Here is a 17234-nt window from a genome sequence, read left to right on the forward strand (position 1 = left end):
AGGCACCTCTAGGTATGCTTGGGTCCCTGGTAGCCTTGTTGGCGCCATTGCGAGCTTCAGCGAAAAGCCCGCTCAGCCCTGACGTCTCGACCAGCGCGACCCCCTACAGACAGGCTGACCTGCACCGGCCACGACTTTTTCCACAAAATTGTACGGCAGATGGACAAGAGCTGGACCTAGACACCCACATATTAGGGGCCGATACGCCCTTTTTCCGGCTAAATCTGACGCTGCGTCAGTCTTGAGCCTCGTCAGTACAATAGGTCTTGGCATAGGCCTAGGTATTCATGCCTGCTGTCGCTTCCACTTGTGATCAGAGGACGCATCATTTCGTACATTGGCTAACAACCGAGCGGTCTCATCATAGCTGTCAGGCCTTTCACGCTCGGGTTTTCCGTTTCTTTCACGATCAAGGAATGTCCAAGCCTCGACACCACTATATGTCCTTCTTCCCATACCCAGTCCGGTCTCGAGCCCGCCGCAGACCCCCTGACCAGACCCAAACCACACTCTCCCGTTGTCTTGACAATCAAATCTCTTTGTCAAACAAGCCCCCCATGACCAAGACCAACGCGAGGTCAGGGAGGAAGCAGAGTCCAGATTCCCCGAGCTCTACCGAGAAACGCCTGAACGATTCCTTACGCACCGGTGCCCATTCCAGCTCGTGGCGTTCGTCAGGCCAGTCCTCGACCACTCCCAACAAGTATGCCTACCTATGTCGAGCAGACCACGGTCAACGGAGCCCGAAGTACACACACAACATCCACTGCCTGGGCTCTTGGTACTGTTCCCGGTGCCCAGAGACCAGCCTGCAACCGCCGACGACGCCGTCTCAAGCGCAAAAAAGCAGAAGGTTCGCAAGTTGACGCACCTTGGGGTCGGCAGCGATTATGATTGCCACCTCATTGCGCCTACGCCTGTCATGGAGGTCCTCTGGGATGGCAAGCTCAAGGAGAAGATCACTAAGGACGTTTCTAACGAGCACGCGAGTCACAAGCTGTCCAGGTTTCAGCAACGCTTCCAAGCTTCTGACCATGAATGAGGTTCGTACCTTCCCACCTCCGATTGAGTTCCTCCGTCAAGCTGACATGAAATGTTCGATACAGTGAAACGGAAATTGTAAAGAATCATCGAGTCAAAGCAAAGTACGAAAGTCGAGTACAAGTTGGGTTACAGGAGGCAGCTCTACAAAAGGTCAAGAGATGGATAGAGGACAACGTCTTTATAGACATTTGGGCCATCTAACTTTGTGTGTTCCTGCAGGGTACCACAGACTGACGAACCGAGTTGCTGCTGTCATGCAGTCCTGCGAAGCAAGGGACGTGAAGGAGAATAAATCCGAGGGCCGAATGCATTCTAGCCAGTACGTAAACACAGGCGGTTACCAGAGTGCATCGAACTAACTAGCACAAGCCTCGCAGGTCACATACCCAAATCACGCCGAACCCTGCACCGCAGAAGCGATCCTCGACCGTCTGAACACGATATGACGCTTCCTCAACCACTCTGCATGATACCCGATTTCATATACGCTGAAGCCTCCGGCCCCCATAGCACGCACAAGTCTGCAGAGTTGCCGCAAAGTCCTTATACGACAGAGCTGGCCCGATCCAACACAAAGACCAAAGCAACTGGCGAAGGAAAGAGTCAGGTTGTGTTCGGAGCCGCTGTAGAGCTTTAGAGATAACGTTACATTACTATACATGGTCTGCAGCTGCACTCCCTGCACGGTAATGCAACGGTAAAGGTCTTCCAAAAAGCTACTTACTGCTCTGTGTTCGTTGGTATAGCTGTATTGCTATATAGCTTTAAATATAGGGTCAAGGTCCTTTAAAAATGTTAGAAATCTGGCATATCGCGGTAAGGATCCTGGCCTTCTAATTAGTCAGATGGAGAATTTGGGGTAAGTGCAGGTGGTTGCAGCAACTTGCAGATTTTTACTGAAATCGAGCCGAATGAGAAAAGTGTAGCTGTAAGACTGTACTTTACAGCCACCAAAACTGGGTTTTCTCTACAGCAATACAGCGGCTCCGAACACAACCTCAACGCTGCGGCAACCCGTTCGAAGTTTTGGTCCAACCAAAACAGATCCAAGACGGTCAAGTTTGAGCGATACAAAGATATCAAAGACATTGGAAAGTCTCGAACAAACACCGTAGTAGAGAGATACGGAAACAAGAGAGCTATCGAAATCAACATTGGCACAAATTCAAGACGAAGTCCACGTGTCCGCGGAGGTATTGATTCGGAGCGTGCTCAATTTTGGCTCATGTTGCAAAGGGGACAACCTGCTCGCGCCCTACGCTTTCCTACCCGCACCTCGTCTCCGACAGTACCGAGCAGGATGCAAATGGTAGCATGTTGGATCAACACAGGGATTACTCATGCATATATATCGAGGGTTCTCCTCTAGCTCTCCCTCCATCTCGTCCTCTCGTCTTGGTGAATGACCAAGTACACCACCACTCATGCCTTGGCATTTCCAACCACTTCGTCTCCTACAATACAACCGCTTTGAAAATCGGTCCTTCGACCATCATGATATCCTCACCCCAGCCCCGTCGTTGATCTCGACCTCAGTCGGTGTGATCCAATATCACTAGCACCGTTTTTGCCGTCAGATAATCACCAAAAGATGACTGCCCCCCCCCCCCCCCCCCATATACGATACCCAGAAAATTCTTCAAAGGTGCCTACAGTCCCAAGGTTGGGTGACCATGATTTCTTTTGATCTCGCGCGTATGCTCTGTCTCCAGTTTGACACGGACAAAGTGCTGATGGTGCTCGTGATGACGTGATCCAGATCAATGTCTTGATCGACCTCGTTGGTATGGCCTAGCGTGGAATGATGCCCTTGCACATAAGGCCCTCCGTAGTTTGGTATATGAACTCGAGGATGGCAAAAGGTCGTGATACATATCGAAGAAATGAGCCCTGTGTTTTGTCAGCGAATTATGAGTAGGTTGAGTGGTGAAATGGACTTCCTCGTCCACTCGTCGTACCTTGTCTACCTTTACGAAGATAACGAAGGTGAACAAGAGCATGACAAGCCTTCTTGGGTACTGTGCGACAAATTTCAATGAAATGCCATACAGTAGTTTCCAATCTACTTGTTTCTCGTCTCCTCCTTCCACAATCTCGGGAGTATTGGAACTTATAGCGTTTCCGGTGTCTCGTGCTAGGCCACCGAAGAGACTGGAACCCGCGTAGGAAACATTCGTACGTGACCCGGATTTCTACAAGTCGGGGCTGGGGATAAACAGGTCGGCAGAGTCAAGCTAATTTCGACCCCTCGAACAGCAATTGGTGTCAAGCTTTCCTGGCTTGGATTCAATATATTTGATAGTGTATGGTGACCCTTCGCGGCGAGTCATTGGGGATGGAGTGGAAGTTGGTTTCTTCAGCCCGTCATTCAACTTTATCCGCGGCATCTGATGGTCACTACAGTACCTCGCCGACGACCCTGCTAGGTATTATCAATATGAATATAAAAGTTCAAGAATGCCTTCTCAAGCCCACCGAATACTGTACTATTGTTGAAGATAGAATCAATAAACGTCCGTTTACATTTGCACATCAGATGCAACCCCGTTTCCGAAATATAGACGACGTCTTTGTTTGACAATAGACAGAGGTCAGGGTGAGACGGATTTTTTATTGTGGCCCATGCCAGGTACCTTACAGAGCTGTTTCTGCTCGGAATACATCAATACTTGTACAGGTTCAGGTGATTGGCCCACCTGTAGATGGAACCGGCCGGCAACTTCCAGTGACATTTCCACGGCGCCTGGGCTGCAGGTACCCTTTTCAGTTCTCGCTGTTGCTTCCTCGTCTGCCAGCAAACAACTTGGCGGTACACTTTTTTTCTCTTGTCACCACACAATCACTGACAGTAAGCTCATCGCTCCCTCTCCTGATGCCGCCTTTGACCAAGACACATGCTAACCCTTTACAAGATGGAGTCTCAGACAGACCTCGAGCAATGGTCGGCGAAGTTGGAAGGGATCAGCTTCGGCCCTAACCCACACTTCGCAACAGTTCAGTGTTTGCCCTCCCTCTGTACAACCAGACGCATCTTGACGGAGTTAGCCCGGCTCAGCAAAAGCGCCGCCCGCGAGCATCGACCTCGCGTCGAGGACACGTTGTTCATATATGTCGCACCGGATCGGAGGACCGCCCAGTTCCTCAAGCACGAGGACTGTAACTGCGACGCCGAGTGGGGCATTCTTTCTGCCCAGGAAGTGTGTCAAAAGCTCAAGTGCGGAGACCAGTGGAAGCCTGAGTCTGGCGGGACGTATCGGTCCATCACCGTCATCTTTGATGCTGCTTACATTTCGACGACACCGCACATGATTGCTGCCTCAGCTGGCCTTCTCCGCTTCATGGCTCAAAGCTTCAGCGCCAAACTTCTGTCATGCTGCACTGCCGTAGCGCTGACCGACGGCCAGCGTCCATTTTTTCCTACAGACGAGGAGCTGATTGAGGCATTTGGCGTTCATGCTACAGTCACGTATCACAAACTGATTCAGAACCAGCCCACAGTTTTGCGTTCTCCCTTGAACAAAGTCAGAGGAAACGCAGAAATCATTTTACGACACGTGCTCCTCCACGACGACGATGTCGATTTGGCGCTGACACAGAAACCAAGACTCTCGACACAGCGCAAGACAATTGTCTGCCTGGCTGACTCTGATACAGCAGACACAATTGCAAACGCAATGTACAACGATAATGACGTTTTGCGAGTCCGACAATACGCCACCAAACAGATGCGTGGCTACAGCCTCAGAATATGCATCGTCACTCAAGAAAATCTTGAACGTCATCTACGGGCATGTTTTGTTTACACCGACAATACTCCGGAAAACGAACGTCATGCCATTCTGTTTATCGATCCAGATATTCGTTTTGTCCTGCCGTTCCCGGCTACCATTGCCAAGCATTTCGCCGTTTTGCGCAACAATCTGCACGTGTTTGACCGCGAGGTGCAACAGGTTACGAGAAAACTCGTCGGAGTCTCTCAAGTAGAGCTGAACTTGGCTGCAACATTCGGGCTGGTTATCAATACACCCAACAGCCGCAGCGTAACGATTCTTGATGAAGATGCTTCATTCGCCAATATTCCAGAATCGCCGCTATCGGTCTCTTCAGCTTGGGCGCGAGACCCAATGACTACCCTCTTTTTGCTTGTTTCCGTTGACCCTACAAGGCCCGTCGAGCAATATCTGACAGTTGTGGCGCAACAGGCATGCGCAGATCCCCAGCTTACACGGGAATTGCTTATGCGGCTCGTCCACCGCCGATTGATTACCCACCGCAAGCTTGGATTTGGCCAAGAGGTTGCCTACGATCTGACCGAACTGGGGCGTGGAGTGCTTCAATTCCTTCATGGCTCCAGCACACTAATGTCGCTCGCAGATGCCATGTATCTATATCACACATCAGCCATGCAGTCGGTTGCGGTCAAGAGCACGCTTGCCGTTATGCGCTGCGTCTTGAGACTCGACCTCAGCAGGTTTCTGGGTGGTCCCGGTAACACCCTGAAAAGTTTCCTGGTCCACCCATTGTTGGCCGAACCATGGAAATCCATGTGCTACAAAGGCCCTTTGTGGGCCGCACTTGGTCTTCTTGTTCTGGCTTTGGGAAGAGGAGCCAACCCCACGACTGACTGCCTCATACCCGAGTTGGGAGGTTTCAAGATCAGATCCACCTATGTTCGCGCCTTCACAATGGCCTTGCGATCCACTTGCGAGACCGTAGGTCTTCCAGATATATATGTCAGCTCGTGGGTCAACTCAAACTTGACTCCAGCCGATATAAGGGCGGTAGAGAAGGTGCTGGTCGCTTCGGAAATCGACTGCGTTGCGGTAGCCCAGGATCTGTCCCAGGCCGGCCCAGTCATTGAAGCATATGACTTGGTTGCTCCAGTTCGTTTGCACCTCGGCTCGTACGATACTACGTGGTTCAAGCCTTTTCCAAATCAGCCACCCAAAGTTGATCAGCGCTACACGACCTTCTTCGTCCATCTGCCATATCGGCTTCAACAGAGCGACATTCCGTGTCGTCCCAAAGGCAAGCTGGCCACGCTGGTTTCTTCGAGCGTCGTCCATGAGGTACTATCGGAGCAGGAGGGCAAGGAGGCGGAGTAGTTTTCATGTCAGCAGAGTAGTACAATGCACCTTTTTTGCTGCTCGAGCACTTGCTGTGACTGTCTATGTTTTGTCCATAATAGTGAATAATGCGTAGTGCTATTGTCTTGTCCTTCCATCTGGTGCGATTTTGGATCTTTGACTCTTGGTTTGATAGACACTGTACAAAGATACGACACTGTACAAAGATATGACATGCAGCTCGCCACCATTTTGTGCTAACAAGCAAGTCAAAGCCAGCAGTAGGTCAGTGCTGGGAAGCGCCAAGCCACTGCACGTTTGGCTGCACCAAACGAATTCCTTTTGGACACATGTAGTACCCCTCCCTCTACCTGTATCCCTCCTCCAGACCTGTTTCTCACAACTACCACTTCATCACAGTTCATTGGCTTCGCACACTCAAAATGGACGACGACCACAAAATGATGAGAAAAAGCTACGTAACAAACGCCAAGGCGTTCAGGACGATTGCTCTCCAGCGCTGGCCCAAGCCCCAGACGAAAAACGACTCCGGTCTGGCATGCCTTGTGGCTGTCGTCCGGCATCTTCTCAGTTGTTTCCCACGCCAACTACGCGTCGAAATTGCGGAGACCGCTGAATGCTCAGAAGCCCTCAAAGGCTTCCTACAAAGCGATACGGAGCTTTCCTTCAAGAGTTTGCGTCGAGTCTTTGACCAGAACAATCCCATGACGTTCGAAAGCCTGATTGAGCAGCCTCCAATGGTGAGCATGCTACAGGACCGCCCGTGTTTTCAGTTCCACTGCGGTGAATACGCCACTCCGAACGGAGGTCCTCGTGAAGGCCAGACTCAGTTTCTTCAAGTCGCAGCCACAGGTATGGAGTGGGACGGCACCGGGCAACAATCGCTCACGGAGCACATCCGACAGCACGAGATGTATCGGAAATTCCTCGAAATTCAGACAGCCGTCAATTCAGAACGGGCCCCGAGCACCCCGCTAATGATCCGGCTCAAGTACACCAACAAGGCTCATGGCAGGTGGTTCCCTTCGGATCTGTCATCCTTCTCGCTACGGAACAGTTTCCCCGAAGACTCCGCGCCCAGCCCCAACGACATCTTTCGATACTACGCAGTGGCTGTAATCAAGCTCCGCCGGTCGGACAACGAGGATGATAGCTTGCGTCTATACGACGAATATGGCAACCCTCTGGAATACTCCAGACGTGTGGACAAGACCGTTGCACCTTGGTCAGAGGAGTGGACCATTGAGAACGAAGGCGAGTATGTGATTTACTACATTCGCAACAGCAGTCCCGTCACTCCTCCCTCTCATCCACTGGTGACCGTCTCACCGCCGCAGAGGACAATCCTACTTCAGAAGAGTCGACAAGCATTTGAGGCTTCGAAAATGGGCCAGAATCCACCGCAGCTGTCATCCAACGAGACACACTCGCCACCGGCGCAAAGCCAGCAACAAAGAGACCGACAGCGTGCGGGTATCCTATCGAATTCCACTTCCCGTCCCGTAGTGTCCCACTCCGATCAGGAAACTGCAGAGGACGCCAAGGAGAACGATCAACGTCAAGTGTTTACTAAGAATAACGAGCAGGAACAGACGAGCTCTCCCAAGAGCGTCATGTCACCCCCTTTTTCAGACAGCGAATCTGATTCCGATGACGACGATGAGCCACACCCGCAACTTGACGAGAAAATTCTATTCTTGTTGGATGACGCCATGGCAAAGTCAACTGACACAACCAGGAGAACAGCATCCAATGTCGAGCCACGATCACGGTCATCGGCAAGTCACAGCGTCATGCCACACCTGAGAAATCAAGTTTCAAACAGGGATCAGGTAGCTTCTTCGGTCCGACCCGAAGATCCCCAGAAATCGCAAGGCGTCCGTCATACACGGCATCAGCAGGCACAAAGGGGCGGCAGCCTTGTGGGTCAGAAGCCTCCGCATCCGAAGGCGGCTGCACCATCAGCCTTTTCTCGAACACAGCCCGAGTACCATGATAGAGCAAATAGCGAACGGAGGACTGATGATAGAGGCATCATGCAGTCACCTTCGCGGCAGTTTTACCCGGGTCGGTCGCGAGAATCATCGCCGACTGATCAGTACCTATGGAAGGCGACGAGATAGTTGGAGAGATAGATCCCCTTTGGATCACCGTCGTGCTGGCCGCGATGACCGCGGCACAGGCTCACAAACAGGAGAGCCGCCACGCACGCCACCACGTCGACCTCGAAACAGCATGGGAGGTAAGGACAACCGTCATGGAAGCTTCCGTCGACACTAGCGGCGCTACATGCCTGCATGCACAAAGTGGTACAAACGGTGGTGATAATAGACTCGAAAGCAACAGGGGAGCAGGGACCCATTCGATACAAGATAGGTAGTTTCGCTACAAGCTGAATGGTACCCAAAACCTCACATGCTCTCCGTGAAGTGACTCGGTGCCTGGTATCCAGTCTAATGTGAAATCCATCCCAATCTCGATATACGTTTTTATTGTTTGACTCCCGTCTCCTTTTGTTTCCTCTCTTCGATACTCGATCCGTAATTTCGACCTCACACTGTTTTCTGGGACTCGTGGGCACAAAAGGGTTGTTGTCTGTGAATTGCAAGAAAACCAAACATGTAAAAAAAAAAATGGGTATGCAAGGACCGGAAATACTTGGGGTTAAAATACGTGCCGCTCCAGTCCAGTGAATGGTATAAACTCCACCACATCACATTTTCATGCGTTCTTTGACATGTAATTACCCATTAATGAAAAAGACTTTACAGCCCTTTCGCTGAGTTTCAGCCTACTCGTGTCAGGCGTCAATGTCGACCTGTTAGTGACCAAAACTATCAAAACAAGTTTCGTGGGACATGGAATGTCTGACATCAATGATTTGAGCCTTGTACCTGTGTCTACAGCTGTAGGCATAGTATCTAGAAGCCCGACAGGGACCGCTGGCTACATGTCCCCCTAGCAATTACTGGAACCACCTCCCCTTTATTTTCAGAAGGAATTCAATACCTACAGTACACAAAGATACAGCGGTTGGTACTCGGCTGTTGTGGGCCCTTCTGTGGGGAGGAAAAGTCTGCGGCCGGCAGAGCAAGTGCGGCACTGCAGGAGCAAACGCAAAGCCAACTAATTCTCCTTCGCATTTTCCACCCGATTTGATTTTCTCTCTTCTCAACCAACAACCCCGCGATCGGTAAGAGCATCCTACTAATCACTCCCTTCCATTTCCACAATAGCTGCCGGTTGGGATACTGATATCGGTGACTCTTTACAGATTAGCAAACATGGATCGTAATAGGCGTCATTATCGCGATCGGTCTCGCGACCGCAACGAACAGAGGAGTGGCAGCCATCGGCGCCCACAGAGCCCGCGCAGGCGTTCATTGAGTCCGCACCGGCGCAATCGACGCCCGACTCAGCGTCAGGGAGCTGACCAGCGTTGGAATACTAACAACGAAGGCCGCATTCAGCGCTACGTAGAGCACGAACAATTTGCAGCTCTGACGCTCAATGACTTGTCGCTGCGAGACGTTACAAGGCCCCCCCGGGAAGGATACGTTTTTCCGTCTCTGCCGAGGAGCGATATTCTTCGCCAAACTGGGCATGGATTTCACAATCCTGACGTGCTCGAGCGTATCAATACCACAGCGACCCCGTCACTGAACTGGGTCACTGAAACGGGCAAGAAGGGAGAATACTTCATCAAGGGCACGATGAACGACGCTGCCATCGAGAACTTGACAAACACACTCAAGGATTTAGCACTCAAGAATGGAGGCGTGTGCTACAACATGACGGTCCAATTCCTTTGTGCCTCCAAGGCCAGGGAGCATCTCGATCGAGTTGACAAATCGTATCAACAGGCGCACCAAAGACTAACATATGGGGACCCTCCTCGAGGCAATTCTGCTGCCCGCTCCGTGTTGCCGCTGACTCTGACAGGCCCCGGAAGAGAGTCCCAGCCTGTCGGGGTTGATGAAGCAGAAGAGGCCGCCGCGCCGCAGCAACTGACCTGCGGCAACTGCAGAAAGCCCGGCCACGTCTTGGTAGACTGTGTGATTGCTAACGAGAAGGACGGCTTTGTCCATGGCTGCCCGATATGCAACACTTCGAGGCACACCCTCGACAACTGCCGACGCCGTTCCGAGGATGAGACGCAACGTCGTGAGCAAGCGCTCGAGCTCATGTACCGCAAGAGGTTCAACAAGCCCATGATTCTCTCCTACACATACACCTGGCCCTACCTCGTCGCGTGCACTATTGCCAACCAAAACGGGATAAGACCAAGAGCCTTCGACACAATCGTCGATGAACTCAAGTTGGAACCACCCATGAATATGTACCCGTGGAGTACAGACTTCGCAATCGAAATAATGAAGTATACCCCACATGAGCTAGAAGTCGCATATGGTGCTGTGCATCCTCTCGTCTTTGACTACGACGAGAATGATTTAAAGAAGCTGCCCACGGATTGGGGCTACACCGAAAAGTTTGGGCCTTTCATGGGCGTCATAGACGCATATACGCGACGCGAATGGAAGGTCCCGAGGCCACCGACTTCGAAGGTCAAAAAGCAATATGGCAACCGGGGCGACTACATGTACAAGCAAATCAAGGGTCTACTGACTGGCCACGGCCTGATTCCAAAGACTGTCAAAGAATCCGGACAAGGCATCACAATGATCAAGCAGGAGGAGGAGAATGGGCCAGTCCGCCTCAACGATATTGCGACCTACGACAGCCTGCGTGAGAGTGCCAAACAGTTTTACGAAGGACCTGCTCCTGAGAAGCCCAAATCCTTCAAGCGTCCGACGGTGGAAGTCAGAGGCGGAAATGACGTTGAACTAATTGTGCTAGACGATCCACCCGCGGCTGGAGAGAGCCATGTATGGCCTGAGAAATACCACTACATCGGCTCCACGTGGAACGACCGCCATGTTTCATACCACACTGTCGACGAAGAAGGCGACTGGTGCGTCAAGTGGGTTGTGCGGCAGTACGTTCACTTGTCTGCCGACGAGTTCCAAAAGTTGCCTAGAGGCAAGGACGAACCCGACCTTGCCAAACGTTTGGCATTGCATGCGATTGACAAGATTGTCTCAAAGTGGAAGCAAGGCAAACTTGGTGGCCAACCTCGTATCGAGAAAAAGCGCGTTACCAAGAGCGGTCCAGCTGCACCGGCAACGATGTCGGACTCTGCACCCGGGGGCTTGTCACAAGACTAGGTCCCTGTTTCTCATTCATGCCGGCAAACGGGTACAAAAAGACCCTGTTGCTGCGCCCAAGGATGGGGATATCATCATGGGCGACAGTGGACCGGCCCCGGCCAACCAGGACACTAATGTACAACAGGATACATTCATGGGCGACAGTGAACAGGCCCCGGCCAATCAGGACATTCCCATGGATGATGCTGCGCCCGCGCCGGCTAATGACTCTGCCGGCATGACCGACGTTGACATATCGGATATAATGGACGAATTACTCAGAGGATAGAACCGGAGTTGACGACGTGGATCCGAATGAAATGATCGACTATTCAGATTAGGATGAACATAGATTCAGATCATGATGAGTGCATCTGAAAGGATGGCTTGGAGCAGAAAGAATAGGCATTGAATTGATTCGGTCGGTGCTTGTGGCGTTTGTCTTCCCTTTGTTTCAATTTTCTTCGTGACTGCGTGATTGGTCGTCCCTACCTACCTCTGCTGGTGCCTCTCTTTACGATGCATATTCTGCTGAGGTTGACTAGATTCCATGCCTTCCACTTCAACTAGTACACCCTCAATCATTGTCCCCGATTTTGTCTTCTAGGTGAGGTACACATAGGTGGGTCTGTAATATGTCCATGTTCCGTCGACGTGCAATTAGACTTTGTGATCTGCATTCAATGCGACCCTTGCCCATGCATTTTCCGGGATATTGCACCGGTGGCTTTGACATACTGTATTATGTGTTTGCCGCTTCCAACTCTGATTCTGAGCAGCACAACCGATTTTGTATTCTAGGTTCCTTTTCGAAGCCAGCTGCAAGCATGTTTATCCAGTTGGTTTTGTTTGGAAATTGATGTTGATGTGACCACATTCAGACGAGATATAGCGCCGGTACTGCCCCCAGCACATACATCTGTATATACTACGTAGCCTCGTCTATGACAAATCTGACGATCTTTGAAATGGCTGTAAAAGTAGATGCCCTGTCACAGGCATTACCACAGTTCAAAAAGACATTGGCTCGAGTCCCGTTTGAGTATTGTCATCTAGAAACCTATATTTTGAGATCAGAGGTGTGACAAAGACGGTCTGATGCGTAGGTAGTGGGAGTATACCCAAGGCGGAATGTCAAACGTCTCAAGTGTTTCCACTTTTGACTGGGACCTCCTGGCCCTTGTATGTATGCCCTGGCGTTCTGTCTGGGTCCGCATAGGCACCTAGGCTGGTGCGCCCCACCGCCCAACTTGCCCCCGGGCCGGTCCCTGCGTCCAGTCGCGACCGCAGTGACCCCACCTTTCCCGTAGCCAAAGGCATCACTCCAAGGCTGCCCATTCCATTTCCATTCCAGTTTTCTCTCTTCACCTTTGTCGCATCACCAACCTACGACAGAGTTTGACTACCTATCAACCATGACAAAGCCAAAAGCCGCGGGCGCGCAAACCCGCGACCCTTACAATGAAATCCCAGGCTCGAGCGAGGACGAGGCATACCTCAGTACAAGATCCCGACCCACAATCGATCAACTTGAGTCTGATCAGGGCGATCATCGTCAAGAAGCAAATCGCCATCGCTCGCGTAACGCTAGGGCGGCCAGCTCTGAACTAGACCATGACGATGACGACGCTTACGATCCCACACGTGAGGGAGCCGAGCACTCTGAGCCCGAAGTTGTGCCCGAAGCACCGGCGCCGACAAAGCGCGGACGAGGTCGCCCCAGGAAGAACCCGGAACAGCCGGCTCAGCCCAGGCAAGACCGTCCAAGAGGCCGCCCTCCGTTGACAGGAGATGCTACAGGCGTTCCAGCCAAGCTCGAGATCAAGAAAATTGGTACCAACTTGAACGAAGTAGCGCGCAAGGACTTGATCAAGTTGCCAGAGTGGTACAAGATGGCTGGTGACTGGGTCGACCAACGCCAACAGAGGGTTGACGCACTTGACAGCCTTGAAAAGGTACAGAGGATATTACGCCGACCCGAAATCTCCGAGCACTTTTCAAAGGACGATCAGAAGTCGGTGGAGAAGAAATGGCGAGGTGATCCTGCGCGCAAGCGCAAGCTTGACCATGGTGGGAACACAAAGATTCTCAGCCTCTACAAAGACTGTTTGTGTCTGCTTCGTTGTTTGCCAGAAGACATCATCTGCCAGCGAAACTACCTCGAGTATGACGAAAGCGACCATAGGTCGTCCCTGGTATGGCGTGCCAATTTTTGTGAGGCCCTCAAGACGCTAATCTGTCACCCGTTTTGGTTGAACGACATCAACTTGTTGGTCACCGCCATCCACTATACCGTCATCACGGTCAGTAGTGACCGTCATCCGTGGAAGTACGAGACAAAGGCATCCGACACGTTTCCCTCTCGTATTCAAAAGCTCAGCCGAGAGGGCCAGAATCGCAAGATGCGCAACATCCGCATTCAAGCCGTCGAAAACATGCGGGCGGAAGGCATAACGCAATCCCAGTGGAATATTCTCTTTGAGCGCATTGAGGCTATTGCGGCCAAGAATAAGTATTCCAGTGAGGAGATATTGACCAACACAGGGCGGACGCCAAATGCGCCGTACAAAGTACACCACCTGCATCTCGAGATTCTAACGCTCGCCCTAGATTCTATGGCTGCAATGGGATGGCCCATGTTCCAGTCATCCGCAGCCCTGTACGAGGGTGTAAGCGGGCGACGCTCGCGGGATACCTATCCCCTAGCCGCACAGCTGTCTGACCTACGGGATTATGCCATTCTACGCAGCATGGAGCTCGATTTGGAGTACGAAAACAAGTCCCAAACCAAGTTCGAAAAGACTCAGCGTGTCACCCGAGAGTCTAATGAGGACAGGCAGGTACCACGAAGGACCACAAGAGAGTTGACAGTTCCCTCCAAGCACCTCGCAGCATCCGTTGTCGCGCCGACAAAGCAAGCCTTGCGGGTGGAAATCGCTCGTGCGGCTGACATCAATCCGAGCGACTTTGCCGTCGTTGACGACGAAGTTCCCGATAGCCAGCATGATCAAGAAGATTACGGCAACCTTGAAGACGAGGATCCGATTGGCGATCCTGGCGGAAACTTACCCAGCCGCCCAGATCAAGATGACATTGATGCAGATGAAGATCACCGCCCGCCGACGCGTACCAACAAGCGTCCACACGTGGATTCTGAGGGCCTTGAGACCTTGCGTCCGACGCACAAAAGGCCTCGGCCCCCCGCTGAGCAGTCAGCAAGGGGTGTTGAACAAGATGAAAACTTCTCCGACTACCCGGGCGGTTACCATGATCCGGGTGATGGCGGTAACCGTCCGCCGGCGGTAGAAGTTTCCGCTACCCAACCGCCATCCCATAAAGTGGGAGATTCTCAACAACATGAATCTGTAAAGGCAGAGTCGCAGCGGACTGCTCAGAGCTCGAACAAGAGGAGCCAAGATGACTTGGTCCCTGAGACGCAGCCTGAAGGTTCTCAAACGGCGCATAACGCGGCGGACAAAGTTGCCGCATCGGCTTCCAGTCAGCCTCAGACTTCCACTGGCTTCAAACATCCTTGGACCACCCCTCCCGGATATCGAATGGTTTCCATGGACGATGTCAGTCCACGAAAAATGGAAAGGCTGCGACGGATCTATGAGGAGAATAATTGGGAAACAGTCATGCGACGAAAACGTTCGGAAAGATTTCCAGATTGGTTGTATGAGTAGACGGAAAGGAACTTTGCCAAGGTAGTTTCTGTGGGAATATAGGAGGGAAGTTTGGGTGACTTTATGGCCCTGTATTCGTTTGGTGTGACTCTTGTGATTTGTGCCTATTGCCTTGTGCCTCTTGCCTTGTGACTTGTGTCTCTTGACTTCCTACTTTGCTCTGTCATCGGATCCACCAAAACCTGGCACGAATCGCTCGAAATTCGCCAGACCCTCTTCCATCACATCCTGTGCAGCAGCCGTAGACATATTCTGGGACTCCAAGTGCTCGTGGATGGCTTCAAACCCTTTTTCGTGCCTGACGCGGAAGTCCTTTATCTGCTGACCCTGCTCGGCTAGGCCGTTGGCCACCTCCAGGGCGCGATCGATTTCTGCTTTTTGTGCGGGGATCTTGGCTATTCGGGACTTGTGGGCTTGTAGAGCTTGCATACGAGCAACGTCCTCCATTGACCATGCAAGGTTCTGCCGCAGGTACGGCTCGGTTTGTGTCACGTAGACTTCGTTGGCGAATTGCGCGTGGGGTTTTCGTTCGCGTGATTGTCCAGTTCCTCTCACGTTGAAACCAAACTGGCTGACGTATGCTCCTGCCATGATGCTGACCAATTCCTCTGCTGTTTGAAGCTGATCTGGCTTCCAGGTGCGGATGGCGGTCAGGAAATGCGGTTTGGGTTCGAGGCCGCGTCTGGCGAGAAGGCTCAATGTCAGTCCGTACAGCTTGCTCACCTGGCTCAGCGCTGTCTTGTTTTCCCTTCGGCGGCGGTGTAGATGTACATGTTCATGCGCTCCCAGAGATTCTCTGAACAGCCGACGTAGCATGGCGATTGGATTGTCACGGTATTACCCGTCGGGTCTTTCTCCATTGCAGCCAGATGGGCCTTCCTCAGAGAGTCCGCCAGCATCAAAGCATGGTCTCTGGAGCCTTTGGCAATCCCACTCGCGCCCTGGACAAATTTGCTTATCTCGGGATCAGCTGCTTCTCCGTACATTGTGTCGACCGTACGAATCTCATCCAAGGCGTCCGCACTCGGTGCTACACCCTCCGTTCGTGCTTTCTGGACCCGATCGTAGCACTCGAGGTATTTCTGCATGTCAAGGTAGAGTGTCTTGAGTTCGTTGCCGCTCAGGAACTTGCCATTGCGGCCTTCTATCGAGATGGCGACGACATAGACCCCGGGCTGTTGGCGGGCAAACTTGTAGCCGTGTCCGCGATCGACCTGGCCACTCTGGTAGTGGTCATAGGCAACGGTTCGCAGGACCATTGACTTGAGCACGGCTCTTGGGATTGCATGCAACAGGAACCCGCCCGTTTCGCTGAGTTCCATCTTTTGCTCGAGTAGGGTGACGACTCGGGTCAAACTCTTTTCTCCGTTTCGCAGTAGCGTCCGAACCTCTCGGAGCAGTACGGGCAACGCTGTCTCTATGATGGCCAGAGGTGAGCAGTTCTCCTGCAAGAGCTCTGCGCATGTTTGACTGAACTCGCTCAGTTGCGGAATCTCTGCATTGGGAGCAGGCGGTTTCGTGAGCTTGTCCATCGCGACTGGAAGGCGTGTGGTGATTTTGATGAACGGAAACAGAAAAGGAAGAAGCTCGTGCTTGGGCTCGGATTGCTTCAAGTTTTCCCACCCATGCATGTCATCATCGGACTTGTGTGTGTGTGTGTGTGTAATTGCACCGAGTTTGGAAGGTGGGACAAGTTGCTCATCGCGACTTCCTCTCTAGTCTAGAAGTAAGGCAAATGACCCGCCTCGATACCTGGCGTACCAGGCAACTTGGGACTTTGGTTCCTATGACATCGACATTCTCGTCTTTGTTTTGCTACATTGAAGTACCACACGCAGCCAGTCGACCACTTCAAATCAAATGCACAGATACTTTGCCACGGAGCCGAGGGCTCCGGCTATAGCCACGGCCGATGTCGAGCGGCGGTATGCCGATATGGTAACAGCCCTCGAAGAACTCCGCAAGAAGGAAAAAGAGGTGCCAGGCGTGACGGACGCCGACGGCCAATGGATCCAGAACATGGGTGAAAAGCTGCAGAGGGATGAACGCACCTCCAAGCAGGCTATCAACAAAATAAACACTCTCAAGAAGCGTGCGGACACCCTTGATCCGTTTCTGAAGGCCAGGCCCTCTCAATGGGACCACATCTTGCATGAAAAGCGTCCAGTTGCTGCCACAAAAGGCTTCATCACGGAAGTGTGCACGTGGCT

General features: G+C 52.1%; 6 protein-coding genes across 6 annotated transcripts; 5 read left to right on the top strand and 1 right to left on the bottom strand.

Moving 5' to 3' along the window:
• Positions 1-557: 557 nt before the first annotated feature.
• On the top strand, positions 558-1042 carry B0T23DRAFT_436011 (uncharacterized protein; the record flags this gene model as incomplete). The annotated part of the gene is made up of 2 exons (XM_062840558.1): positions 558-703; positions 802-1042. 2 exons carry the CDS (start codon positions 558-560, stop codon positions 1040-1042), a joined length of 387 nt encoding a protein of 128 aa, XP_062698102.1.
• A 2914-nt stretch (positions 1043-3956) lies between these two features.
• On the top strand, positions 3957-6149 carry B0T23DRAFT_425803 (uncharacterized protein; the record flags this gene model as incomplete). Its single annotated transcript, XM_062839935.1, has 1 exon — positions 3957-6149. One exon carries the CDS (start codon positions 3957-3959, stop codon positions 6147-6149), a length of 2193 nt encoding a protein of 730 aa, XP_062698103.1.
• A 353-nt stretch (positions 6150-6502) lies between these two features.
• On the top strand, positions 6503-8498 carry B0T23DRAFT_372223 (uncharacterized protein). The gene has a single exon (XM_062836717.1). It carries the CDS (start codon positions 6554-6556, stop codon positions 8252-8254), a length of 1701 nt encoding a protein of 566 aa, XP_062698104.1. The 5' UTR covers positions 6503-6553; the 3' UTR covers positions 8255-8498.
• A 917-nt stretch (positions 8499-9415) lies between these two features.
• Positions 9416-11356, top strand: B0T23DRAFT_392948 (uncharacterized protein; the record flags this gene model as incomplete). The annotated part of the gene is made up of 1 exon (XM_062838039.1): positions 9416-11356. The coding sequence occupies one exon, from the start codon at positions 9416-9418 to the stop codon at positions 11354-11356; it is 1941 nt and encodes a 646-aa protein (XP_062698105.1).
• Positions 11357-12660: 1304 nt separating this feature from the next.
• Positions 12661-15069, top strand: B0T23DRAFT_451042 (uncharacterized protein). Its single transcript, XM_062841108.1, has one exon. It carries the CDS (start codon positions 12754-12756, stop codon positions 15022-15024), a length of 2271 nt encoding a protein of 756 aa, XP_062698106.1. The 5' UTR covers positions 12661-12753; the 3' UTR covers positions 15025-15069.
• Positions 15070-15480: 411 nt separating this feature from the next.
• B0T23DRAFT_287392 (uncharacterized protein) lies at positions 15481-16199 on the bottom strand (the record flags this gene model as incomplete). The annotated part of the gene is made up of 2 exons (XM_062834257.1): positions 15481-15772; positions 15796-16199. Coding segments are annotated over 2 exons (696 nt in total), but the record flags the coding sequence as incomplete, so codon positions are not given.
• Positions 16200-17234: the final 1035 nt, after the last annotated feature.

Source organism: Neurospora hispaniola (assembly GCF_033458365.1).
Source record: "Neurospora hispaniola strain FGSC 10403 chromosome Unknown B0T23scaffold_1, whole genome shotgun sequence".
NCBI lineage: Eukaryota > Fungi > Ascomycota > Sordariomycetes > Sordariales > Sordariaceae > Neurospora > Neurospora hispaniola.